At 38.2% G+C, this 26,898-nt stretch overlaps 1 protein-coding gene across 2 annotated transcripts; it reads right to left on the bottom strand.

The window, feature by feature from the left end:
- Nucleotides 1-1,850: 1,850 nt before the first annotated feature.
- LOC110041169 (motile sperm domain-containing protein 1-like) lies at nucleotides 1,851-25,727 on the bottom strand. 2 transcript variants are annotated; one of them, XM_089293447.1, is made up of 7 exons: nucleotides 25,581-25,727; nucleotides 25,186-25,374; nucleotides 24,941-25,016; nucleotides 11,449-11,590; nucleotides 6,681-6,762; nucleotides 4,570-4,728; nucleotides 1,851-3,823 (listed from the first exon to the last, which is right to left on the bottom strand). In XM_089293447.1, the coding sequence occupies exons 2-7, from the start codon at nucleotides 25,334-25,336 to the stop codon at nucleotides 3,738-3,740; spliced, it is 696 nt and encodes a 231-aa protein (XP_089149573.1). In that variant the 5' UTR covers nucleotides 25,337-25,374; nucleotides 25,581-25,727; the 3' UTR covers nucleotides 1,851-3,737. The 2 variants fall into 2 exon arrangements, with proteins under 2 accessions (XP_089149573.1, XP_089149574.1); XM_089293448.1 differs by having other exon boundaries at nucleotides 1,851-3,911; nucleotides 25,581-25,723.
- Nucleotides 25,728-26,898: the final 1,171 nt, after the last annotated feature.

Below are 26,898 nucleotides of genomic sequence, written 5' to 3'. Positions count from 1 at the left end.
GGAACTGAATGGGGGCACAGTCTTCTCTAGACTTGCAACGAACATGGACTTCCATCAAATTGAGCTGGAGGAAGGTTCCACGGATATCACAACATTTTCAGCTTGTGACTCGCTGTTTTGTTACAAGAGGCTGAGCTTTGGTATAAACAGCGCCCCTGAGCAGTACCAGAACATCGTGGGACAAACAATCACCGGATGCCCAGGAGTCACCAAAATCGCGGACGACATCATGGTACATGGCAAAACGACCAAAGAACATGACAGAAACCTTGTTGCCTTGCTAAACAGATGGCAAGAGAGAAACCTTACCCTGAACAAGACTCAGTGCAAGATCCGGATGAGTCAGACTGTATTCATGGAACGGATTCTGAACAAGCATGGTCTGGGACCACCAGAGGAGAAAGTCAGAGCCATTTGAGAAACAAAGGCTCGAATCAATGTTGCAGAACCGCGAAGATTTCTGGGCCTTGTCAGTTTCAGTACACGGTTCCTGGCCGATTTCGCGATGACTGTGGAACCACTCAGGAAGTCGACCCGCCAGGTTACTGAGTGGCAGTGTGGCAAAGAGGAAAATGAGGCATTTGAGGCTCTAGAGGATCAGTTGGCAGAGGCATCGATGATGGCTTTCTACGACAAGGAAGCACCAACAGAGGTAGTTACAGGTGCTAGTTTGGTCGGTCTCGGGGCCGCTATACTCGTGCAAGTAAAGCAGGGAGTGAAGAGAGCAGTTGCTTTGCAAGCCGAGGCTTAAGTGATGTCGAGCATCGATACAGCCAGACGGAAAAGGAGGCTCTAGCGGTTGTCTGGGCCTGTGAGAGATTTCATCTCTACCTTACTGGGTTACAGTAATTTCAACTTGTCACCGACTGTGAGCTCTGAAAGCTGTCTACGGTTCTAGGTCTAAACCATTGGCCAGAGTTGAGAGATGGGTTCTGCGTCTGATGCCTTTCAGGTGCACAGCGTGCGTCATGTAACTTTAGGCCAGAACATACCTGATTGCCTAAGTCGTTTGACAAAGATACCAGCTTCACCTCGTGGTGTAACCGAAGAGTACGTTAGAATGGTACCAGATAATGCAACACAACGCGCGATTAACACTAGAGAGATAGAGAGAGCTTCTGCTGAGGATGAGGAACTGTCGTTGTTGGAGGACGGGGGACTGGTCCGCGAAATCCGAACCAAGATGCCAGAGTTCGAAGGCGATGAAGAGGAGGAAAGGTCAGGTACCACTGATCAGCAGGCATGAGATCAGGATGCAGAGAGGAAAATGCGAGGGGCTGAAACTGCAAATAGGAGAGCTGCAGAGTAAGACGTAGCAGAAGGAGACAAAGTGCTGTTGTTGCGAAGGAAACAAAACAAGCTGTCTACAACATATGATCCAGACCCATACAGTGTAGTGTCCAAGAAAGGAGACATTGAACAAGGTGAAAACCTACTCAAGAGGAATGTAGGCTGTGTGAAGAGGTTCAAAGGACCCACACCACAGACTCGGCAGCCACAGCATGTGGGAATATAACCATTAGCGCAGCCATTGGTTCAGCAACCAGTAACAGAACTAGCTACCCTTCCTGTTCCTGAACCGGTTGAAGTCTCATCGCAGGAACCAGATGAATGACCAAGCCTATACTGGAACCGCCACCACAACCCGTTGTTGTCCGCGTACCAGAACGAACCAGTAAACCTCGAAGATCGACGCGGCAAAGAAAAGAGCCAAGGTGGCTCAAGGACTATGTTACGTGAAAGGATAAGCTAAGCTACTTAAGATAGTTGTTGATATGACTGCAAAATGAAGACTATGATAAACTTGGAGTTCTAACTATGGCGTTATTCGTTGAACAAGAGACTATAAGTTTTTCATTTTGAAAGTCTTTTATTAGCACTGGATTTTGTACCCTTTACTTGTTATAGTTTATACTTTATACCTGATTTTGTCTAACCTTTCATCGTACCATTGCATTTATTTAAAAAGAGGGGAGATGTAGTGATTGTAACTGGGTTGCCTGTGCAAGCCCAGCCCTAAGGCATTGTGGGTAGTACAATAAAGGAAGATGGTGGCTTGAAAACGGGTGTGTGTTTTCTTGTGTGGAATCTGCCTGCATTGAGGACCTGTCTGGTGTTCAGACATTACAGTAATAAAAACTAAAGAATACTAAACAAGTGAGATAAATTGTCTTCAAGTACACTGAGCAAGATCAGTAATATTTATTATTATGAATTGTCCTTGTTGTTTCATCTCTATAAAAAATTGTCTTCAAGTACACTGAGCAAAATCAGTAATATTTATTATTATGAATTGTCCTTGTTGTTTCATCTCTCCCCTAGCCTACTTTATTTCTCAATCAAGATTGACTGATCATAAGACTCATTCACAGGTGAGGTTAACAAAACTTTGTAGAACTAAAAATATTTCTCCAGTTAGACAATTTCTTTACTTTTCCCTCTAACTGCATGTACACATTTTAAAAACTGTAAGTACATATAAATATATTTAATATACTTCCCAATAATGTGCTTTTCAAAGTGGCAATTACAAGTTTTCCATCTCAAATCATGTTTTGTTGATATTACAGTGATCGACAATGCACACAGTCCACTTTTCAATTTCACCCACCAATCAAGATTCTGGGTTCCACCAAACGTCCCAAAGAACATTCTGCCACTCTTATATGGGAATCCCCATACTGGAATCTTTCAGTTACTTGTAAGCGTAAGTTACATTCTAGTGATGAAATCTAGTTAGTAGAATTCTACTAATGATTCAATATGAGTGGTTGAGTACACTATCGGCATCAACTGATCATCATGCATGTCTTTACGTAAGGACTCTATCATGCGGGATGCCTGAAAACTAAAGACGAAATGAATTTATTTATTGAAATTTCCAACCACTATGGGGTACTTGGAGTTTTCGCATTTTCAAAAAGATATCCTTTTTGGATGAGAGTAAATTTATATGCGTGCAAAGAATATTCTACATATGAAAAACAAATCTTGCAAATCTCTGAAATCTCTGCAACCACTTGCCGTTTTACTGTACTGTAGTTTTCCTTTAGTTAGCTTTCAGCCTGAAAACTACTTCTTCGTCCTATCTTCTAATGAGGTCCATATGGGAGGGTGAATTCATTACATTTTCATCTAAAGAACTGTAACTAAAAGATTCGTTTCATGAGCTTCTTTGCTGAGCATGCCGGCACTATTGTCTGGCAGCCCACGGGCATTTTCTCGCCTGATAGCTAGTGCTCATCATTTTGGCAAATGATGACAAAAGAAAATTTAGTGCTAAACTATACCAGCCTTCGATACGTGATAGTTGTCTCCAAAAATGGCTCCAGACGTTTTCTCGTTTTTTCCAAAGTTTTGGAGGAACATTTTAGAACATTACTCGATAATATTAAATTTATGATATTAAATAATGGAGACTCGACGATAAGCAACTTTAACCACATATACAGCTGCTGTAACTTCTCAAATGAGAGTTAAGTTCAAGCACAAAGGGTGAAGTTTAATACTACTACTTATATGTTGAGTTATAACTGGAAATTGTTATTTGAGGGAAATAAAGTTAAAACAAAATTTGTACTAAAAAAATAGATTATGCCCTCTCGATTTCTATGAAGTGATAATTAAATTGCCCTTTGGCTTCATCAACTACCTCCTGAAAGAATTCTTGAGCTCATCCATGTAATATTAATAACTAATTAGTTTTAATGTGAGCTGCAACATTACACTAATTGTATTTAGCCTCTAATGTTCCTATCCTGTGGTGGTTTAGTTTGGTTCTGAGTGAGCACTGAAGCTGTGTTTACAGAGGCCCCAGCCATTTCTACAAGCATAGCAAGCAAGTTATTAAAAAATTGATGATGTACTATTACTTAACTCTTATGTCCTTAGTATGGCCATTGTTATAAGACCTAAAAATAAATGGCATGCATGAATGTTAATCATCAAATATTCTTTACAACTGCTTCAAAAAATATATTAGCTTGAGAAGTGTGAGTGTTTCATCTGTCACTAGTTTAATTTCCAAGTGTGAGTACACACAGACACTGTGTATACAATCATGATGAAATCAGATTGCTGGACTTCATGTGTATCGGTGAGAAGGTGAAAAAGGTTCTATTCGCTCACATAAGCTGGAAGTGAGATCCCAAACAACTGTTCATATGGGGAACAATTACTTCCTTTCAATATTTTGAATGAAATACTGAGAAAATATTGTGAATAATTTCCAATAAAACCACTTTTGATATAAGTTGATGTCTTTTATCAATATAACTACACACAATTGTATTATTTCTATCAGAGTGTTTAAGAAACAAAGACCAAAAAATTAATGTGTGACAAACTCACGTCTAGAGGTGCCAGTAGAGAATCCCACAACTTACAATTTAAAGAAAATTTCACCTGGTCCTGTCGGTTTATTGACAGAATCAAGTCTGGCTTTAAAACATTCTTTCTGTGTGTTCAATCTTTCTACAGCTGTAGGTATATTTTTTCCTTTCAACTACAACAGTACTGTGGTCTGAAAGATTTACCATAGTTCATTTAGGAATGATTCAGCCAGCTTACCTAAGATAAAAGCAGCCAATAACTTCTGATTGACAGATAACAGAAGATAGTGAGGCAGATCTGACTGCTTTTCACTTTCCAATGGTAACATGAGAGCGATAATACAGACAACAGCCATTATTATCACCCACAAACTGGGACCCTGCTGATCAGCAATTCCTGTAAAATAAACAAAAATGTTAGTGCAGTTGAATCCTTATTATGAAGCCACCACGTATTAATATGCATGTAAATGTGATTCCTCAGAAATAAAAATTGCCTATGTAACTGTGCTGACATTCATACCTGTGCTGCCATTGAACAGTAATCACACATGTTATTTAATCCATTTACGTTATATTTTATAGTAGCAGGAAGCAAATTTTAAATGGCAATTATTAAACTCAAAACGTGAACTCCTCAAGTTGTTGTTTCCAAGGACATAATAACTATGTGCATAATTAATTGCATCCTTGATCGACAATATTGAAATTTTACCTGCTACTTTAAAATTTGATGATAATGACAGTAATTATAATTAATAACTGTTTTAGATAGAATTGGACATTAATTTTTAAAATTATCAAAAACCATGAATTTGTTAAACTAAGTTGAACATTTCAAAAGGTGCAATCAGTTTAATACCTCCTGGATTTACTTTGTGGATAATGCAGCTTCCCAGAGGCTACATCACTAGCGGGTAGAGAGTATTTCACCATATCCAACCCCACCCCTGGGGGGTACTTACTTCTGCCTGAAAGGGGTACCTTTTTCAGGTTTCAAGTATATAAAAGGGTAGGGATTTCACAAGCTGAGGTATGTGAACGGGAAGAAAATCTATCACATATTTAAAGAGCCTTTAATTAAAATATTTTGAAGAGACACCTTGTGGCTGTATCTGGTAATGTTTTATGCTCTCCTGTAATATTGTTCATTTAACTTTGTTCCAAGGGTTTAGGAAAGGATGCAGTGTTCTTAAGTAGGCATGTCAAAGGGATACCTTTTTTCAATAAAAGGTATATGAAAGGGTAGCCTCCTATGCAGACACTCTTTGGGCTTGTCATGCAATCTTCCTTCCCCATGAACATCTGCTGAAACCAAGGGTACATTCCTTTCCCTTTGTTTGCTCGCGTTCTGATCAGGGCTGTGGACTTTCGGCTTCAATATTGCAAGAGACTTCAACGGATACCAGCGTGGCCTTTCAACGAGTATCTGGACATTAAAACCTTCGATCCAAATAACTTATCTGTAAAAAGCTACAGAGTGTTACGTGAAGAAAGAGATAGACGTATTCGTACGTAGACATTTGTTAATTTGGTTAGTTCCTCTCAAATGCTGAAGCCTGCGCGAAGTCTGCTTGGAACTTGAGAAATGATCCCAAGACGCCAAAATATGTGGCCTTTCATTGAGTTTGTGAGAAATTTATGATATTATGTTTAAATCAGTGGCCCTTGAGAAACTATAGTGTATTTCGGCGTGAAAAAGATGAAGTGCTTATAAATCTACGAACTTGGATGGGATCAGAATTTCATTTGAGAATGTTGCTGTTGACGTGAAGGAAACAGTTTGTGTCGCAGTTCTCACCTCAAGGGAGCCTTTTTACTACACAACAAGCTGGCACTGATTGGCTCCAAATAATTTTCATGTGATCCCCAGCTCAGCTTTACCACAAAGGGTAAGGAATGTGCTGTTTTTTTCAGCAGACATTCAAGGGGGAAGAAGATTGCACAAGGAGCCCAAAGAGCGTCTGCGTAGGAGGCTAATGAAAGGGGTACCTTTTCTGTCTAAATGGTATACAAAAAGGTAGGGGGTTAGACCTCGGGGTGCGGCCTTCCCATATAAAACTTTGTGAAGTAACCCCCTTCCCTCCATCCTGGGATCCACCCCTTGAACAAAAAGGGTATTAGAAAATCATATTTATAGAATCGAATCAATTAACATACTAAAGCATATTTGGGAAGTTTGCAGGGTATAGCTCAAACCAAACTCAGCAAAGCTTATCCCAAAATTCTGCACAGAGTATTCTGATGCCGTGGATTCTCACAACAACCTGATTGCAACAAAGAAACAACAGTGTATGAAAAAATATTGCTGACAGCTGATGACTTTGTGAAGAAATTAGAGATATTCACCTGAGGCAGTAAAGTGCTCTGTAATGACACTACTGTTTCCTGTTCTCTGTAATCTCTTTAAAGATCTTCCCTCTTCTCTGGTCTAAGATGAAATATTGCTAGGTTACATTTCACTAACAACAAATAAATCAATATCCTTGTTGTGATGAGCTTGCACTTAAACTACAGTTTACTACTACTCCTAGCGCCTAATAACTGGAACCCCCAGTAACACAAATCTTGCACCAACTTGAACCAATTATTATGAGTAAAGTTGTTAGAATTCTCTAGGATTTGCTAGTAACATTTGCTTACCTGCAGTATCTTAAATCTTCGATAAATCAATCCTCTCGCTAAATCAAAGACTGAGATTTTTTACCTTCAAATCAATTTCTTTTGAATTCCACCCTCAATTACTTGAAGCTCATTTGTCAAAGTTCAATCAGTCAAAGCTCTCCAGAATCACTGAGAGAAATAGATTGGTTGCATAGCATTGTAGACTATTTTTATTAACAGATAAAACAGACTATTTATTATAATTACAGTCGCTTGCAGTGTATCAAGTTAGTTATTTTCGAGAGGAAGAAGGTATAACAATTTTTTCATTGAAAGGAAAATACTTATGGTTCTTCCTTAGCGATTCAATTCAGGGAAAGCCTTTGTGGTTTTTCCTTCACAAACCTACGTGATATTGTGAGTGCAAAAGCAATCGATATAAACGAATGATTTAAGGCTCCAGACAATTTTTTTTTTTTAACACAAGAAACAGAAAGACAAACGTTACCTTCAGTAAATGTTTTCTTGACAGAAAAAGAAAAAAAAACAATGAAGAAGAAAAGGAAAAATAAACAGTAGACACCACTGGGATTCGAACTCCCAACCTCCCACATGGAGAGCCAGCGCTTATCACCCTGAGCTACTTGTACATAAGTTACCAATGGGTGAAAGTATTAATCTTTGGATTACATACTGCAGGCTCAAGTTTCTTGCTCAGTCTATACCTCACTTTTGACCAAACAAAATTATCTTGCCATTTTTGACTACAGCACAAGGAAGACATGTACAGATACATGTAATGTAAAACGTGTTGGCAGGCCTGAGTAACAAACAGTTTCCTAACATTGAACTTTTTCATTCTGCAAATATCACAACACACCCCTGAATGGAAAAAGGCTTTATGAGCTTGTTTGAAAGCTAGACTGCCCTCAGATCACAAGTAGTTCCTTAATGAGCAATGCCTCATAACACCCTTTCTTAATTTATTTTCCAAGTTCAGTGGCTCACAGCCACATTGATTCTTTTCCTATCCATTGCCTTCAGCCACTTTGATAGTAATATTAATAACCACCCTTTTTTATTTCAACTTCTTTGGGGTATTTCTGCCCCCAAAAACTATTTTCACTGTTGTGCAATGTTATTCACGAGAATACATGTATCTAAAGATGACTGTGGATAGACAACATAATTATGTCTTGAAAAACTAAAGCCATGTTGCTCTTTGAGAAATTGTCTATAAAAAGGGCAAAACTTAGGGTTAGGGTTAAGGTAATTGAAATCATTCAAAATTCCAACTTGGAATGGACTTCCTTTGATGTTGTCGATCTGTTCTCTTGCAATATCTTTTAATTGCTCATATAGGGTAACTGTTACCCCATAGGAGATAACTTATTAACTAACGGTTATTATTTCCATCCAGAATTGAGTTTTTCTGATCAAATGTTTTGGCTTTGAAATAAAATTGGCTGCCATATTACTAGTTTTTTTGAGTGATTGCAGAAGCAATGGTTAGAAGTCAAGCAGTGTCAATACTCAAATTTACTAGTGAAAATGCTGTAAATTTGGTTGGCTGAGCTAGCGTACACTATTAGCCGTTTGTAGTTTACCACTAAATTTCTGTTATTTCGATTGGCTTAAATTGATCCTGAGTAATGTGATTGCATTCATCTGTGGTGGGCCACTATCAGCCTTTATAGTTCACCACTAAATTTTCTGTGATAATTTGTGATTTGCTCAAAACAGTATATCCAGCACTTTCCAAGACTTAGATTTTGATGGCTCACTATAACCACTCTTTTCAGTTGAGGCCACAATAATGGGAGTTGAGCTGCATTTGTGCCAGCCTGCACCATCCCTTCTCCTCAATACTCAGTCTAATCTGTTTCTTTTTACAAAACTGGTAGTAATCAAAGATTAGGAGTGCGTTTGTTTTCTACGCCTGTGATTAAGTTAAATAGCTGTTTGTTGCTGAAATCATTATCTTTGTGAACAGCTGAAGTTTTATAGACAGATGTAACATAATGACAAAGTCCACTATTTTTGGGTAGATTACAGTCAAACCTCTAAAAAGCAGCCACTCTGGGGGACGAGACAACTGGCTGCTTCTTAGAGGTATAAAACAAAACAAGATCAACCTTGGGATGGCAAAAAGCTGACCGTGGCTGCTTAAGAGAGGTGGCCATTGAATAGAGGTTTTTATTACAGTGTACAGCTGACAATCTTTTCTGGGATTTTGGCCGCTGGCAGCCAAATAAAAGTTGGTTGCTTAATAAGGGGCTGCTTAATAGAGGTTTGGCTGTATTTTGATTTCCTTGCTTTATTGTTGACACGTTGTGTGACGGCTCCAGTTTCGGTAAGTCATGAGTTTAATAGAACATTTGCCCTCAAAATTCATGCTAAAATCTCCTCATTTTTACTTTTACTGGCAATTTTTAAGCATAAAGGTTAATTTTTAAAAGTATACTTGTGTTACATCTGGTATTCTAAGTTGGAAGCGCAAATATCAGCTAGCATTTGCACTCATGTGCCAGTTTATCCATGGGTTATCATAAACAAACTCTGTGCGACTGGCAACTGATTCGAATACTTCCGCTGATGAATAGAAATAATCAGCATTTACATTGCTGTTCCTTAGTTCTGGCTTACTCTTATAGATCTTGACTTGAGAGGACTCTGCCATCAATTCAATTTTGAGCTTCGTTGGATAATGAACTATTTTTGGCCACTGGAACTAAGTAATTAAAGTCAACAAAATTTGTTTATGAGGCAGGAAATATAAGTGATAGAATCTGACGTTTCAGTGCATCTTGTGCAAATTTGCTTAAACTTAGCTTCTTCACAAACCACTTTTTATCTTTAATTATGTAACCTTGATAATGGCACAAGATGGGTGATGGACAAAACACTGACCACCAGTCCATGGACTACCCAAATGGACTACCCTGAAATGGACTAACCTTCAAAATAATATTCCAAATAAGTACTATTTAATGTTCTTAGCTGCTAGTATAGCTGGTAGTATACTTAAATTACACATAACTTCCACTTATGATCATCTTGTACAGCCTCTAACCACCATTTTGAATAATTATACTTTGAATAAAAAATTGCTGAACATAAAATGGTGTGAAAAGCGTAAATTCAAACCAAATTTCATCATTTAATTATCAATGGCTGTTATCAATCAGAGGTACCAATCAGTATCAGGATCATACAAGTGTAAACATAATAACTTGAAAAGCGACTGAGATGTGAGTGAAGAACCCAGTCTAATATTTGATTTAGGAATAGCGCATTACTAAATGTAAATGTCACACGATGATTTTCAGTTTTATTCCATACGATTCAGTCAGCCACTACACATGCACAAGCTAAAAGATGACATGATAGGAGGTGACAAGAATAATGGCTGAATAGTAAACCTTCCTGGAACAATGACAAATTAACAAGGTAGTCAGAACATTCAATTCCTTTCCATCTATTAATAGCCCTTAATTGTTCCCAAATAATTTGGAGGCAAACAGCCTGAATCTGAATGTTTACAATGCACTTGAGAAAAATACTGGTTGCTGGCGTTGTTGTTGTTGTTGTTATTATTATTATTATTATATTATGCTGGCGTTATTATATTATTTTTAGGGTTAGTCCATTCGGGTAGTCAATGGACGGGGGTCAGTGTTTTGTCCATCACCCGTAAGATGTACTGAAACGTTGGTTTCTATCCCTTATATTTCTTGTCTCATGTATTTCCAAATCTTTTCTTATAAAATTTGTTAACTGGACTCAAAATATAGCCAATGAAATATAGCTCTTCCCATGGTTAACATCCCAAAGCCAAGGTAATTCAAAGTCAGAACAAATAATTGTTGTCCCAGTTATGTAACAAAAGCACATCATGTCGCATCCTGACAAAAGAGGCCACTTACGGTCCAGAATCAAAACACGTACTTTGCAATGATGTTATTTGTCTTCACCCAGCCAAAAAATATCACTTTAGACTGCACTGGGACTGCATTCCCTTCTTTGTTGAATGCAATCAGAGTGAAAAACCAGTTCAAAGAACACTCCAAAACATTGAAAACAAAGAAAGAAGCCACAAAAGAGAACAAGAATGACATAGCAGATGGACACGGCTATTGGATGGACATTCAGCACATGGTTTGGCAATGATGTCATTCATTTTTGCCCCTGCTGCAGGGCAGCCAAATCGGTCTTGCAAGATCCAAGATCCACTGTCCCATGAAACTTGACTCAAGTCTGCATTAGGACTGCGTTCTATGAACGCAATAGTAAAGCTCTTAACTAGAACAGATATGTTTTTGCTTAGCAGATAATTTCAATTAATTTTAATTAGTAGCTATATCTTTCTCTGCTTGTAAATTACTCACTGTTTAGTGTTATGTAACCTGCATGTGTATATATGTGTCCTGATTGTCCATTGTTGAATAAGATTGCAATAGTCAATCATATTTATTAATTATTCAAGAAGTAAAATTAATGTTTAGATAAGTACCTGTTGTTGGGTCCTGCTGGGCTCAAGTATAGCCATGATTTCTTTTTTACCAATAACCTCCTGCAAGCCATGCTCAAATATGTGAAGTCTAAATTTGTCGTGCTGTCTGATAGATGGTTGAATGTCAGTGTGACGGATGACACTGAAAGAAGTAATGTTTCAAATGGAAAAGCCATTGTATTATTGACAGTAACTGCACCTTTCAATTACACACAAACTCTTAAGCTCAAAACCTGAGCTAATGGTTGTATATTACATTACCATCACTTGACTTTTTGACTCGACCAGAGTTTGTGCCTTTTTAAAAAGTGCTGTTAATTTAATACATGTAGTACCATATCATCTTCTGCCAAAACATTAGCAAAACTATATCCAATAATGACAATTTATACACCAGGCATAGTCAATCAATGAAAATTGATATCAGAAATCAATTGACATCAATCACTGATAGCTATCGATTAATATTGGCAATCGATAACAATAAATAATTCCTGTCTTTGGGAAAATTGATTGTTATCGATTGAAAAAAAATCGACAATAACCACCTGAGAACTAAGATGGCTTTGTTATTGTGTAAAATAACACCTGAGACAACACGAGATGTGAACTCATCTTCAGCATGGTGCTGTACTAGATTATATTTTCCTTTTGAGGAAGCGGTAGAGCACTCAAGAAGTAGGGAAAAACACTTGACTTTGTCCCATGTTTTCCCCTACACTTCTTTTGTGCTCTAACGCTTCCTGTGAGCTTTACAACAGAACAGAGCACAGTCGAGGCTTCTTTATTTGTTACATCAGAAGCATATCAAATAATTTCTGATAACAATCGATAATAATTGATACCAATCGATGAACCAATTGCTATTGATTACTATTGGCAATCGATAACAATTGATAACTCACAACTTTTTTTCTTCATTGATTGCTATTGGCAATTGTTACCGATTAATATCGATTATTGCTTTATCACTTGACTATACCTGGTATACACCCGCTTTCAGTGTTATGTGTATAGGCAACATCTTTCAACCATCAGACAATTTTTCCAGTTACTGATGGAAGAAATGACAGATAAATGATAATCACTTACCTCAAATGGCTGAAGGAGATAATGATTGTGGACTTTATATGTTTCCAGATTTACAAGAGCCATGTACTTACAATGCTTTGCGTGTAGTTGATTGGCTCTCAATAGTGACTTCCAGTAGAATTAGGCTGCTACTGTTGTAAGATGTCAACATTCAAAACAGTTGATTTATCTCTCACAGAATGACTTCTTGATTCTCCTAACCTTAGTTTGATGTCAACTAAAACCGTCTTTCACGACTAAAAGTGATCAAAAGTCGAGTTCAACCGTAAAAAAGTCTGTTGTGTTTACATTTTTTACCTAGGCCAGGTTACGCAACATATCAGAAGATGTGGCCTGTGCACCTAACACTGAAAGCGAGTGTGAATAGTAATAGTAGTATTTAAACCATTACATGCGGGGTGTGTTGCTGCCACCCCTATTACCATTACTTTGTAGGGTGTGTTGCTGACAAACTATTACCATTACTTTGCGGGATGTGTTGCTGTCCTCCCTATTTCAAGTTCCCAGCGAGCACCCAACAATCTTAGTCCCATTCACTGCCAAACAATTGTGTAGTTCAAAAACATAGAGTAGTGGTAGTCAGGAGCTAACATTGTAAGATAATGGTTTGACACTGACTATTTTTTGATGTTTTGTTCAAGACGTTTCGTCTGGTGCAGTTGAAATATAATGTTAGTACGTGTGATTCAAAAAGGAGCATGTCAAATGCGTGCTGAGGAAAATTCCACGGGAAGTTTCAAGAAAACGTGGCGTAAGACTTATGTGCGTGCCAAAGACTTGAAGACTTCTGGGATGACGATGTAGTCATTTCCAGATTGCGGATCCTTTATTGACATCCAGGCTTCCAAGAAGAGTTGCTTGTGAAAGTTAGCCCATGTCCAACAACTCTGACACTTCCAAAATCCATTTTGTGGTTGTTTTCGTGGACATGGCAGGAGATTTTGGAGTCATGGTTGAACATAGAAACAGCCCTTTCGCGTTCTGTAATCCGTTTTTTCAAAACTGCAGTTGGTGTAACTGATTTTGTACACTGATTTTGTACCATCAACACAGAAAGGGAAATGTGAACAAAATGTGTGAAGGCTGTACTGCTCATCCTTCATCAACAGCTGTGAAAGATTGCTGTCGAAACCCCCACCGATCTACCATCCAATGATTTCGTGGTGCTACCCTATGTGCAGGGCATTTCGGAAAGGATTAGTCAAATCTTAAGGCAACAACAAATCAAAGTCACCTTTAACTCATTCAGAACTGTGAACAGTTTGTTCCCAAGACCAAAAGCCCAGGAAAAGGTTGACCAGCCACAATCTGGTACAGTGTACAAAATCAATTGCACCAACTGCAGTTCTGTATACTACAGTCGAACTGAACGATCACTGAAAACTTGGATTACAAAACAAAACAGGGCTGTTTCCATGTTCAACCATGACTCCAAGATCTCCTGCCATGTCCACGAAAACAACCACGAAATGGATTTTGGAAGTGTCAGAGTTGTTGCACATGAGGCTAACTTTCACGAGCGAGTCTTCTTGGAGCCTGAATGTCAACAAAGGATCCACAATCTGGAAATGACCACATGGCCATCCCAGAAGTCTTACTACAAGTCTTTGGCATGCACATAAGTCTCACGTTACATTTTCTTGAAACTGCACACAGAATTTTCTTCAGTGCGCTCATTCAACGCGCTGCTTTTTTAATCACACGTTCTAACGTTAATATTTCAACTGATTAAGGCTCAAGCACCAGCTGAAATGTCTTGAACGAAACATCAAACTAGTGAGACAATCTCTGATAGTGCAGAGTGCAATTGATAGCTCTGGCACGGTAGTCACACAGGTACTCACCCCTGCTCGGTTCACTTCCAGTTTGTATTTACCTTGGTGGTCAATCGATAAAAATCGATATCGGAAATCAAGCAATTTAATTGACATCAATCAATATCAATAGCTGATTGCTATCAATTGATATTGGTAATTGATAACTCACAGAAAAATTTCTTCATCAATTGCTATTGTTTGGCAAAAATCGATAGCAATCAATAATTCCTGTCTTCAAGAATATCGATTGTTGTCGATTTTAATAACATCGACAATAACCACCCAGACTATTCAAAGATGGCTTTCTTATTGTGTAAAATAATACCTGGAACAACACAAGACGTTCATCTTCAGCATGCTACTAGATTATCTTTTCCTTTTGGCCTACTCCGAGTTCTATTCTTAAGTTTGTTTCCTAATGCAAATAATTGAAACTACTAGAACACTGACTCTGTTGTTTATTTTGGTTCATCTTAATGCTGATGCTACAATGCAACTGGAGGGTTTTAAGCTGTTACTCTGACCTGAGCTTCTTCTGGCGTTGTAAAATGTTTCTGTTGTTTCTGTTCTTGTTACTTCGTCAATGATGGTTTAAGATACAGGCTATGATTAAATGACTCAATAAAACCATTAAGGTCAAAAGCCGATGTTTCGGCGTCATTCTCACGGCAAGGTGAATAAAATTAATAATGTGAAGATTTGATTTCTATACAGTGACTCTACAAATTAGCATAATAATTAGTAGTAATCAAAGATCATGAGTGCATTTGACATGATCACTTTCATATATATACCTTAAATGATTTAACTAGCTGACTTTCAAACTCTGTCTATTGCTAAAATCAACATTTTTCATGAACAACCAAGGTTTTACACAGACAGATATATCATAGTGTCAAAGTCCAAAAACATTGCATGATGGTGCCAGTTTCCATAGACTTGCAAAAATAGTAGGCCTTCAAAATTTCATGTTTTGATGTAAATTCAGCATGAATTCAAAACATAAACAAAAGAACAAGCTTAAACTTTTGCCTGTAAGCAATTTTAAAGCTCCCATTCGATTTGCGTTCATGAAAATCTTCTCGTTTGCCCAAAGGGAAATTCGGTTTGGTTTGCACAATTTCATAATTCAGGCTCTGCGTCTATGCCAAATTTTGTTTGTTGTTTTTAATTTACTTTCAATGACCTGAGACTAAAGGGGACCAGAACAACATAATCATTTACACTCGTGTGAAATAAATAAACTGTTATTCACTAAGCCATTCAACTAGCTGAACATTCTATATATAGTAAATGGTTTGAACCCAGGAGTATCAGTAGTTCGTACAGTGTGATCGTCTGGGTGAGGGTAGTTCTGAAAAGAACTGTTGTTGGTGATTGATGTTTTGCCAACCTGAGCGGAAGTCATCTTCAGAGTCAAGTGAATAGTTTTTGTCAGTTGATGATGTTATAAGTCTGGTCTGTTGAACGTGATTGGTCAGTTTAGCCATGATGGTATTGGCTGAAAGACTCGTGTAAAGTTTGTCATCAGTCATCAGTGGGTTTCAATCCGTCTATTGTTAGTGAAAGTTTGGTCTGTCTATTGTTAGTCAAATTAAGTCGGTCTGTTGGAAGTCCGTTTGTCGGTTTCGTTTCCGTCATGGATAAGTCGTTTGTAAGGTGCCGGTAGTTGTTGACATCTGTTAAGTGGCGTTTGTTCTAGGTTAGTGTACCAGCTTTTCAGAGGCTGTCAGTCGTTGAAAATAGTTTGTACTGTAGGTTAAGCACTGAGCAAACCTACAAACCTACAACTACGTTACGACACCTACTGACCAATGTGAAAGACGGGGACGAACCTATCAACAGACAGGGAGCAGTTTACAAGATCAAATGCTCTGACTGCCAGGCTTCCTACATTGGTGAGACTGGCAGAAACCTTAAGACGAGACTGACTGAACACAAACGAGCCACAAGAAATGGTGATGCCAACAATCACATTGCTGTACATCATCAACTGACAAACCACAACATTGACTGGGACTCTGCTCAGTGCTTAACCTACAGTACAAACTATTTTCAACGACTGACAGTCCCTGAAAAGCTGGCACACTAACCTAGAACAAACGCCACTTAACAGATGTCAACAACTACTGGCACCTTACAAACGACTTATCCATGATGGAAACGAAACCGACAAACGGACTTCCAACAGACCTACTTAATTTGACTAACAATAGACGGACCAAACTTTCACTAACAATAGACGGATCGAAACCCACCAATGACTGATGACAAACTTTGCATGAGTCTTTCAGTCAATACCATCATGGCTAAACTGACCAATCACGTTCAACGGACCAGACTTATAACATCATCAACTGAAACAAACTATTCACTTGACTCTGAAGATGACTTCTGCTCAGGTTTTCAAAACATCAGTCACCAACAACAGTTCTTTTCAGAACTACCCTCACCCGGACGATCACACTATATGAACTACTGAACATTCTTTCTAGGTGTTTGTTTACATAGCAACATTCTCTAGTTAAATTTGCGGCTTCTTTTTCCAGCTGTTTCCATTCATTTAACCCGCTATAATGAGCTAGACAACTCGGTAAGATGGTTCTATAACCTCGAATCATGGCCATCTGCTACACAACTCAGTAAGTTAAAGTAATATATTTTGCGCACAGAAATCAAAGCCAGTGAAGTGAAACGACACATCTCCTCCATCGATTTATTCCGCACAAAGCAGTGTTGGTTTTTGGTCGAAGACAAGATGGCAGACAACAGGCAGCCAAACTGCAACTTTGTGTTTGTCCCAAAAGTCGTACACATTTCGTAAACACATTGATAAATCTTAGCTACAAGGTCATTTAACGCCATAACTCTAACTTCAAACTTCCAATACGCAACTTGCTGGTAACAGCAGATAAACACATGGAGACGCGACAAGCACGTGGAGACGCAACAAGCATGGACATGACGTCATTTGCCCCGAAGAATTGTTTTTTTTGGGGGGGGGGTCCAAATTGGTGTCTCCCGATAGATAGATAGATTCACAGGTCTTGAATTTTTATGCATTATGCAATTAGAACTGCGTTCTTTCGAACACAACAAAGGATCACAAGTTCTTCAAGTGAATCAAATTTGTAAGAACAATTTTTGTTTGTGTCCATCGACGCATTCGTGAAGGTGGCGGTGAGTGTAACCAACATATCCTGCATCACACAGGATACATTGAAATTTATAAACTAGGCATTGTTGGTTAACAGTGGCTGGTTTATAAATTTCAGTGCCTAGTTTATAAATTTTAATGTAACCTGTGTGATGCAGGATATGCAAATTCATGTGCTTACTAAATGTTCTAACAAACTTGATTGCCTAATTAAGGAGATGCTTTTTGTAAGAAAACTTAAACCATCCCTAAACGTGCAAAGGGACTCAAATCGCGCAAAGGTATTAACTTGAAGAACTTGTGATCCTTTGTTATCATGCTAATTTGTAGAGACTGTATAGAAATCAAATCTTTGCATTATTTATTCACTTTGCCTTGAGAATGGTGTCACAATGACGCCGAAATGTCAGCTTTTAACGTCAATATTTGCCTGCTCATGTTTTAAGAAATTGTTATTGATCAATAAAACCATTACAGACAAATTTCGTCAAACATTTTATCAGTGCAACTTGTAAAAGGACAAAAATAATTTCTGATAACAATTGATAATAAACAATACCAATCAATGAATCAATCGCTATTGAGATTATATCCTACAGTGGTGAACGAGTCTCCTCAAAGACTGATTAATTTGCACTTTCATTAGGTGCCACAGAGTCTGCAGCAAAATTTGAGTACTTTCCTGATTTCTTTTGTCACAAATTTACAATTTGAAAAGCATTAATGCCGCTAACTCTGGAACTTTTTGGTCCCAGCTCTTACAGACGCAAATATTAAGGGAAGAAATAAACAAGCCACTAAGGAGAAGCAATACGTTTCCCTTCTTTATTTGAACCCTGACAAACACACTATTCTGGTTTTAAAACAACAGATAAGATATTTGATGAACTGACCTATGGGTAAGATACGCAGCCACAGTAGTGTTTCAGTTTTTCACTGAAAAGGGAGAAGTGGTACTACCTGAAAAATAACTGCCGTCCTCCGTCACATCACATGACATGTAAAAAACTGTGTGGAAACATAGTGTAGAACACTAACAATGCTAGAATGTATGCGTCTTACATGGTTCCACAAGGAGAAGCACTCAACATTTGGGTGTGATCCTATATGAACTGTATCTCCCACCTAATATATAGACGACATGAATGATAACTAATTTGCACATGCATCTAGAGCAAATTGGTTTTGTTATAAAGAGTATAGTATCAGGATAAAAATAAGCGAAAGAAGTTTTACACAACGTTTCGATGACTCCATGTCATCATCAGAAAAGTTATCGGTAAGTCGCCGTTGGTTTCCAGACCATGGTCATTCTAAGCAGATCTAAGCAACAAAATCGATCACACTCTCCAACCTGTGTTCAAGAGTAGCAAAACATGTGAAGACCTCAAGATGTGTGAGCCCAAACCACCTATAATTAGCCAACAATGCATTGTGTGTAATTATCAATGTGATCTGTGGGATGCAGAGTATGCTGGCTACACCAGCTGACACTTATTTCAGCATATTGATGAACACTGTTATTCAGCAATCGGCAAGCACTTAAGAACAACCATGGTCTGGAAACCATCGGCAACCTTACCAACACTTTTCCATTTTGAAGAAGTGTAATGGAAATCTGGATTGTCCAATTTATGAAATGTTATTCATAAGGAAGAAGAGGCCATGCTTAAACACACAATCAGACTCCATATATGCAAAACTATTTATTTAAATTTGTCACCATTTACATGTATACTCTTACACCTTAACATTCTATCACCTGGCATGGTATATATTTAGTTATCAATTTTATTTTCTCTTCACTTTAAAGTGCCACTGAAACGAAATTTTTGTATGTGAGATTTTTGCTTAGTAATAAAGTTTCAACCTTACTTGGAAACATTGCAAACTTTTTTTCGCATACGGTAAGCGAAAACTGCTTTTTCAGCTGTTCGAAGTTGGCTGGTTAAGCCCAAAATTGGCGGCCATTTTGGCGCGGCCAAAACAGCCTAGTGACGTCACTGGTTGTATTACTCTCATTTAGAGTGATTATGGGAGAAGAGATTACTGTTCGAAGCCCCCAAAAAAACATCTTAAGGACATCTCAGAGCTGTAAAGCAGATAATAACAGTAGCCTTAGACATGAAGAGGTCGAGAGTCGATCCTGGGGCTTTCCAGTCTATTTAATTGAATATTTGCAGGATATTTTATGTAAGCAAGCAAACGAGTGGGAGTTCTTAGATCGCAAAATGATCGGGACTCTTGGTGAAATGGCCAGCACTCAATTAAACAATATCTACACTCATAAAGTAAAAAAGACATGAAAACAAGAGAAAGCGGCTTTTGAAAATATTATCCAGAGTGCTGCTGCACGAATCGCAGCAACAACGCTTCGAGTTTTCGAGTCGCTTCGCTTCGAGGAAACCGGACACTTTGTGAGTTTCACAGCGGACAAGATTGTGCCACAGTGACCTTTAGTCCAGTTGTATCTGCTACATCCTACAAGTTATCACAACAGCAAAAATTTAAGAAACCTTCTTCTTTTATATGAGGGAGCGAATTTAAACTATAAAGGTAAACTAAGCTGCCATGACCCTACAGGTATGTTTTCAGGAAACGAGAGAAAGCGTGACAATGTCGGCGGCGAAAGGTCATATATGCAAATTGCTTCAAATTCCGTTTAATGAATCTTCGAAAGGAGTGTAAACTAGCGACGTTTTAACGAATTGTTTTGAACTTGGATACTATTAAATGAAGATCATAGACATAAGTATTGCTAAAGACCTCAAAGTAATCCATTGGCCGTGAAATATTGCAATTGGGAGATACGTGTAAAAGAGAAGCGAAATTCCCGCTTTGTTTACACTGATACGTATGCGGCGATAAAGCAAACCCTGCTGCGGATCACAATTTTCAAAGATTCATTTTGTCTACCACAAGAACTTTCACTTATTAGTATCATAAAACGATGCCCTCTGTGTGCAAAGAAGTACTCGACTCAAAGCTTGTGGACCGTTAATAACTTCGTGATTGTGTGGATGGCTGATGCGCTTACGGCTTTTAATGCTGTAAAGTTGCCGTGGATATATTCGAACCTTGTAATAGACCTTAGATTAACGTGAGAATCCAAATTTCAGAACCAGGCTGAAAACAGACGACGAAATATCGTGTTTAGGCTTCAGGATGTGATATAAAAGTTACCACAATTGTCTTTGAAATCTCCAATCGAGTACTCAAGATGTTCGAAAAGTATACTGAGCTGTTCTAATGTGTAGCATTTATTTTGGTGAATCTACGCTCTCTGGCGCCCTCCAACGTTTATGATGTGTATTTCCTGTCAAGGCTGAACAGAAATTACAAGGTAGAAAACTAGTAGGTATCGACAATATGAAGAACAAACTTGAATAAATCAAGTGAAAACAAGAGAGGATCTATAGCGCTTCTTGCGTGAATACAACCAGTGACGTCACAAGGTCCTTAAACTCGGTTCCAGAGCCCGGACACAGTTTTGCTCCAAAAAGTTGATTTCAACAGCTAAAAAAAGCACTTTCCGTTAGGATTTGACAGAAATAAAGTTCACCATTACTTTAAGCACGTTTGAAACTATAGATTGGGATAATAATAGAGAGTACGAAAATTTCGTTTCAGTGGCACTTTAAAGTGATGACATGGAGTCATCAAAATGTTGTGTAAATCTTCGTTTGCTTATTTTGTTCATAGAATGCAGTCCTAATGCAGACTTGAGTCGAGTTTCATGGGACGGTGGACCTTCGTCCGAAGTTGTGACACCGATTTGGCCGCCCCGCAGCAGGGGCGAAACAAATGACATCATCGCCAAGCCATGTGCGGTACATTTCTTTTGAGTGCAGGTCTTTGTTTTGTTCAAGTGCGGGTTTTTGTGGACATTTACACTGTAATTTGAAAGCTGTAAGTATTCAATTGTGCTCTCAGCGTTGGATTTAGGTAAATTTAAACACCTCGATGGATGCATTTATCGAAATCTGATGAAATTGTCCTTGTTTAATTTATCTGTTTTAAAATGAACATGACTTTGAAGCGCCTTGGCTTTCCGGATGTTAACTGTGAGAAAAGCTATATTTTGATTGCATAAGTTGATCATTTCCAGTCGCGACAGACACGTACTAGGTAGCTCAGTCCTTATCTGGTTGAATATTGTTTGGAATCGGTGGAAAAGTACTCTGAAGGCAAGATCCATAAGAGTGAGCCTGAACCAAGGAACGGCAAATTATTTAAATACTGTCTACCTTATTCATCAGGGGAACATGATAAGCGAGTTAGTCGCACGGAGTTTGTTTACGCTGACGATAACGAGCACACGATTATAAATGTTTGCTTACATTTGTGCTTCCAGTTTAGAATAATGTATGTAAAATTGACTTTTACAAGTTAGCTTTTACGTTCAAACATTACCAGTTAATGTGAGAATATTTAGCACGAAATTTGAAGGCTATAAATGTAAATATTTTCGTTCTATTAAACTTGTGAGTCTACAGAAACTTGCGCTGTCACACAACGTGTCAACAAATGGTGGACTTTGACACTATGATAAATCTGTCTGTATAAAAACTGCGGTTGTCGATGAAAAATGTTGATTTTAGCAATAGACAGAGGTTAAAAGTCAGCCAGTGAAATCATTTATATATATTTAATTAAGTGACAACGTCGAACGCACTCTCACAATCTTTGATTACTTCTAGTTTTCATCCTTAATAGGGCACTCTGCACTGAAAATAGTCAGTGTCAAACCATATCTTACAACTGTGTGATTTCTTGTGCTCCTATTCAGCAAGCAAAGAAAGTTGTTAAGCACGAAACTCTCTCACTGAAGTGATTTTCAGAAAAGTTGTGGGGGAAAATAAATTATAAGCAAATTGATATATGATCAGGAAATAAAAAATTAAGAGAAAAAAAGGAATGCCAGAAAAAAGCTAACTGAGTACAGTTGAACTTCTGGTTGCAATCACCTCTAGTAAGCAACCACATCTCTGCAGGAACCAGTTTTCCAAAATAACAAAAGTTTCCAAGTCATCTTTTGAGCTAAGAGTTTGAAATTTTCTTTTTTTTAATCTCCCATACATGACCACTTGACAGATAATAGGGTGGAAATTGGATAACAAGATGTTGTAACATTGGTGCATTCCTGGGTAGTACAAGAGACAGAAATTTTGCAATGGGAAAAACAGGAGTTTTTCTCAAAATTGACTTTTCATGTACACACAACATTTAAAAAGTGGGGTAACTCTCTGCGGTCACCAATTATGCTAATGAGGAAAAATTTTGACCCAATATGGTCCAAGATCGCATCAGCGGCCACCTCCCGTAAGCAACCACCTAGGCTTGACATTTTGGGTCACTTACAGGAGATTCAACTGCAATAGTAAATAAAACTGTTTTAAAATTTGATTTTACAGTCAAAACAGCTCAAGCGTTCATGCCAAGGGTGAATGAATCAGTTCATTATCAGAAATTTGATTTCATTACTCCTTTCAATAGTCCGTTATTCAAGTGAAGAGTAGAAAATTCAAAACAAGACTCAATCCAATACTCAAATTTTGATTGGATTAATGAACTATATTTAAAACGAACCTTTTCAAAAATAGTTAGGTATCTTGACACAAACCTACCTTTTCTGTCCCTTCCATAAAACTTGCTTCGATGTCAGCCATCTTTGATATCTTTCCTGCCACTACGGGAGAAGTCCTGGTGCATAGCGTTCCAAATATGGTATAAGCGTATTGTTCAAATTTCCAATAATGAACTCATTCATTCACCCTTGGCAGGAACGCTTGAGCTGTTTTGACTGTAAAAGTCTTAGATTTTTTGTACTTATGTCTGAATCTAAATTTGCCTATTCATTAATAGCTTGGTAATCTGCTTGCTGCTTTCTCCAGCTCCTTGTCACCATAGGTATACAGGCCAGGGGTATGGGGGGCTACAGCCCCCCCAGTTTCAGAAAGTTTGACATTTTTCGGGTAAAGCGCTGATGATTCGGGCAAAAGTACTAGGGAGAAAACATTCTAAAAGATAGTCAAGGCCAGGCTTGTAGGCTACTTTCTCTGACGTTTGCCTTGTCATAACAGAGTTTTGGTCAAATGATCTAAGGATCCTCAGTTGTTGGTATTCTGTTTTGGAAAAGCCATATATTGTTTGAATGTGTATCATGGAAATCCACGAGATGGAGTTATTTCCATCAACAAAACAATGACAAAAGAATCACAGGAAAAGAAGACCAAGACTTTTTTTTTATGGTGGCTCTGAAAAGAGCCGTTTTGAATGGCTCCACAAAGTGCCGTTTTAAAATTTTCTTGAACTTCTCGTACAAGGAAGAATTAACTGTTTCTTTTATAAGTTTCTGATTTTACCAAGCTGTCAATTGAGGTCATAGAGTATGTGAGGTTTCAAAATAACTACAGTGGAATCCCAATTTCTGGAACCCTCAATTTTCAAATCTCTTGATAACTTGAACCAAAAGTCGTTTCCCTCTCCTCAGTCAAACACTGTAATTTTACCCCTGATTTCTTGAACTTTCTGATTTTTCAAACCAATTTTTGTTCCCTTGGAGGCTCGAAAAATCAGGATTCCACTGTACTTTTCGGAATGATAATAGTTTCATTAGACATGAGAATAAGGTCACCACCCCCTCAAGTCCGAAAGGGCTCGTATGCCTATGCTTGTCATATGGGAATTAATCACAGGTTATCTCTGTGCCAAGTATTGTAATCATCAACATCTATCTCTGTAATTTTGCAAAAAGGTAGCACACCTTGTTGTTGAGACTTGATTTTATAAAGCAATTAAATTACATAGTTGAGCTGGGACATCATTAAAACACTGACCAATGCAAATCCTTGTCCTTGTGTCCCAATTGACATCATTTAAACAAATTATATTTATTTATTATTTAAACATTGATGTAAATCATCCAGTAAAATATATATGTATTGATAGAACGACAAAAAGCTTCCAAATTTGGGCAGCATTAGTTCGTTGTGATAAATATCTGGGGGAGTGGATAATAATCACGGTTATAATCCATCAAATATTTCCGCTTGCATGTGATTGGTCTAAACACGTCATGTGACTGAATATTCCCCAGCTAAAACTGGGGAATATCCGAGAATATTCCCCATTTTTTCAAAACTGCACGCGTTGCAAAAAAGATTTGAAGAATAATAAACACAATAGCCTCCATTTTGGGCGAAAATATGCTCTGATATTTGTCCTTGGACATTATCTGTTACTCAAAGCTCACAGTTTTCCTCGAGCTACGCTCTCCGAAAACTGTTCACTTCTTGGAACAAATAATGTCTGCAGACAAATATTCGTGCATATTTTCCTGCCAAATGGAGGCTATTTGTTTATTTAATATAAGTGATGGAATTGAAAATCACAAGTACATTTTTACATCACATGTATAGCTTACATGTCGATACAGCATCTGGGTTTAATTACACCATCAGAATCCACCACAATATACCTACTTGGAGCAGTGCATAACACTAAGATGAAAGAAAAAACATTACGGATAAGCAAATAACACAACCATAAAAATAAGATGAATGAAAGCTACCGGTCAACTCACTACAAAAGGTAAACAAACCTTACAAATGTAAATTATCATGCATGCATCTAGTAACTAGTCTCTGCTAGTCTACGATTAATAAATACCTTTAAATCGTAAAATGAACTCGTAGGGGTTATAAACCGTGAGAACTTGCTTGTGAGTGGACTGCTCATCGGCATAAAAAGTCAGCGATTGCGGAAAAACAAATACCGGCAGATTTCCATCCGTGAAATGGGAGGCTTGTAGTGACCTCATACAAATATGGGCTCTTGTTGATTTCCAGCCAGAAATATCTTTTAGAAATAAAATAATGTACCCTTAATTATTAAGCTCAGTAGTTCAGAAGAAGAAGCTTATTAGCTAAAATGAAATACGGTAACTTGCATCAAGAAAGGAGGAGTTTGTCTTTAGTAGGTCCGTGTGTACTAATCGGACTAACGTAGATTCAAAGACTGCCTACTAAGTGCCCACAAGGATAACAAATATAATCAAGACGTACCCAAATTTTCCCTCAAAAGGATCGGCCAAAATCCTTCAGATACTGATTGACTGATTGCCTTCCCCAACGTCTTCAAAACAAACTCAACTCCTTTGTTTACAGCACGACGGAAAGTGAAATTTTGTGTATGCTACACAGAGTAACCTGCGCTAAACGAAGGTAACCTCTGTACCAGCTAGCTAGACTCTCATTATCGTCCCCAGCCCTTCTGTCAGTCAAGTCCACGTGGTCGGCCCGTAGCAAAGAATGTAGCAAAGGCTTCTGGGCGCAATACAAAGGTCTTTTGTATAATTAAAGGCTGGTTTTCACTAGCGACGGAGTCGGAGTCGGAGTCGTAGTCAGATACGTAAGAGTGCTTACGACCTAGTGAAAATCGAAAATCGGAGTCGTAAGTGGAGTCATAAGCTCGACGGGATCGGAGTCGGAAGAATCAGAACGCTTCCATTTCTTCCGATTCCGTGTACGACTCCGTCGCTTATGATCTAGTGAAAACAGATTATCGGAGTCGGAAGCAGAAGCGGAAGAACCAGCCAATCACAAGGCCCGGAATCGAGCATTGTGACTGGTTTATTCTTCCGCTTTTGCTTCCAACTCCGACAAATTAAGCTAGTTTTCATGTGAAGTATATATGAAATAATGAGAATTATACTAGAGCCGCGAAGCGGCCTGAAGTTATAATTCAAATTATATGAACAGATGAAGTGAGAAATATATGAGACAACAAATGGTAGGAATTTCCCAGTTAGTGCTTCAAACCACTTTTTAACGCCATCAGAAGGGCGAACCCCCTAAAGAAACAATAGAAGGGGCCTGGGTATACCCACAAGGCCCTGGGACCTAGATCTCGTGGTCCCGTGATGCTTCGGTGGCTTTTTGACGCCATGGAATAGACAGGCAAAAGAGAGACTCCATAGGAGGGAGGGAAGAAGGGTGGGAAGCTCATATATTTCTCACTTCATCTGTTCATATAATTTGAATCATAACTTCAGGCCGCTTCGCAGCCCTAGTATAATTCTCATTATATTTCACAGACTCCGTTCGAAATATATGAGACAACAAATTGTAGTTTTTAACGCTGCTACTAAGAGCAATAAAACAGCCATGGTTCCACAAAGTGGGCAGGTGGGTTGTGGGAAAGCTAATACCAGTGAATAAAAAACACAATATGAATAGTAGTTACCTGGTGATCCTTAGTGTAATAATTCTCAGTCCTAGGTAACTCTGACTAGCTCTGAAGCAAACCTTCCCAATTGGCTGAAAAAAAACTCTGACCCTCCGCGGGCTCAAGGCTCAAAAGGGCATAGTTCCTGGTCGTTCG

Source organism: Orbicella faveolata, unplaced genomic scaffold (assembly GCF_042242905.1).
Source record: "Orbicella faveolata isolate gen_17 unplaced genomic scaffold, um_ofav_v1 contig_25, whole genome shotgun sequence".
Taxonomy (NCBI): Eukaryota; Metazoa; Cnidaria; class Anthozoa; order Scleractinia; family Merulinidae; genus Orbicella; species Orbicella faveolata.
The sequence above is the reverse complement of the archived record's forward strand: the minus strand, read 5'-3'. Positions and strand labels throughout refer to the sequence as shown.

Bases quoted from the DNA above. Each gene is read 5' to 3' on its own strand.
- LOC110041169 (XM_089293447.1), bottom strand. From the start codon at position 25,336: ATGAGGTCACTACAAGCCTCCCATTTCACGGATGGAAATCTGCCGGTA. The intron at 11,591-24,940 runs GTAAGCTATACA...TACTTCTTTCAG, and splicing joins CCCAGATGCTGTATCGACAT to TGTCATCCGTCACACTGACA. The intron at 6,763-11,448 runs GTACTTATCTAA...ATTTCATCTTAG, and splicing joins CCAGCAGGACCCAACAACAG to ACCAGAGAAGAGGGAAGATC.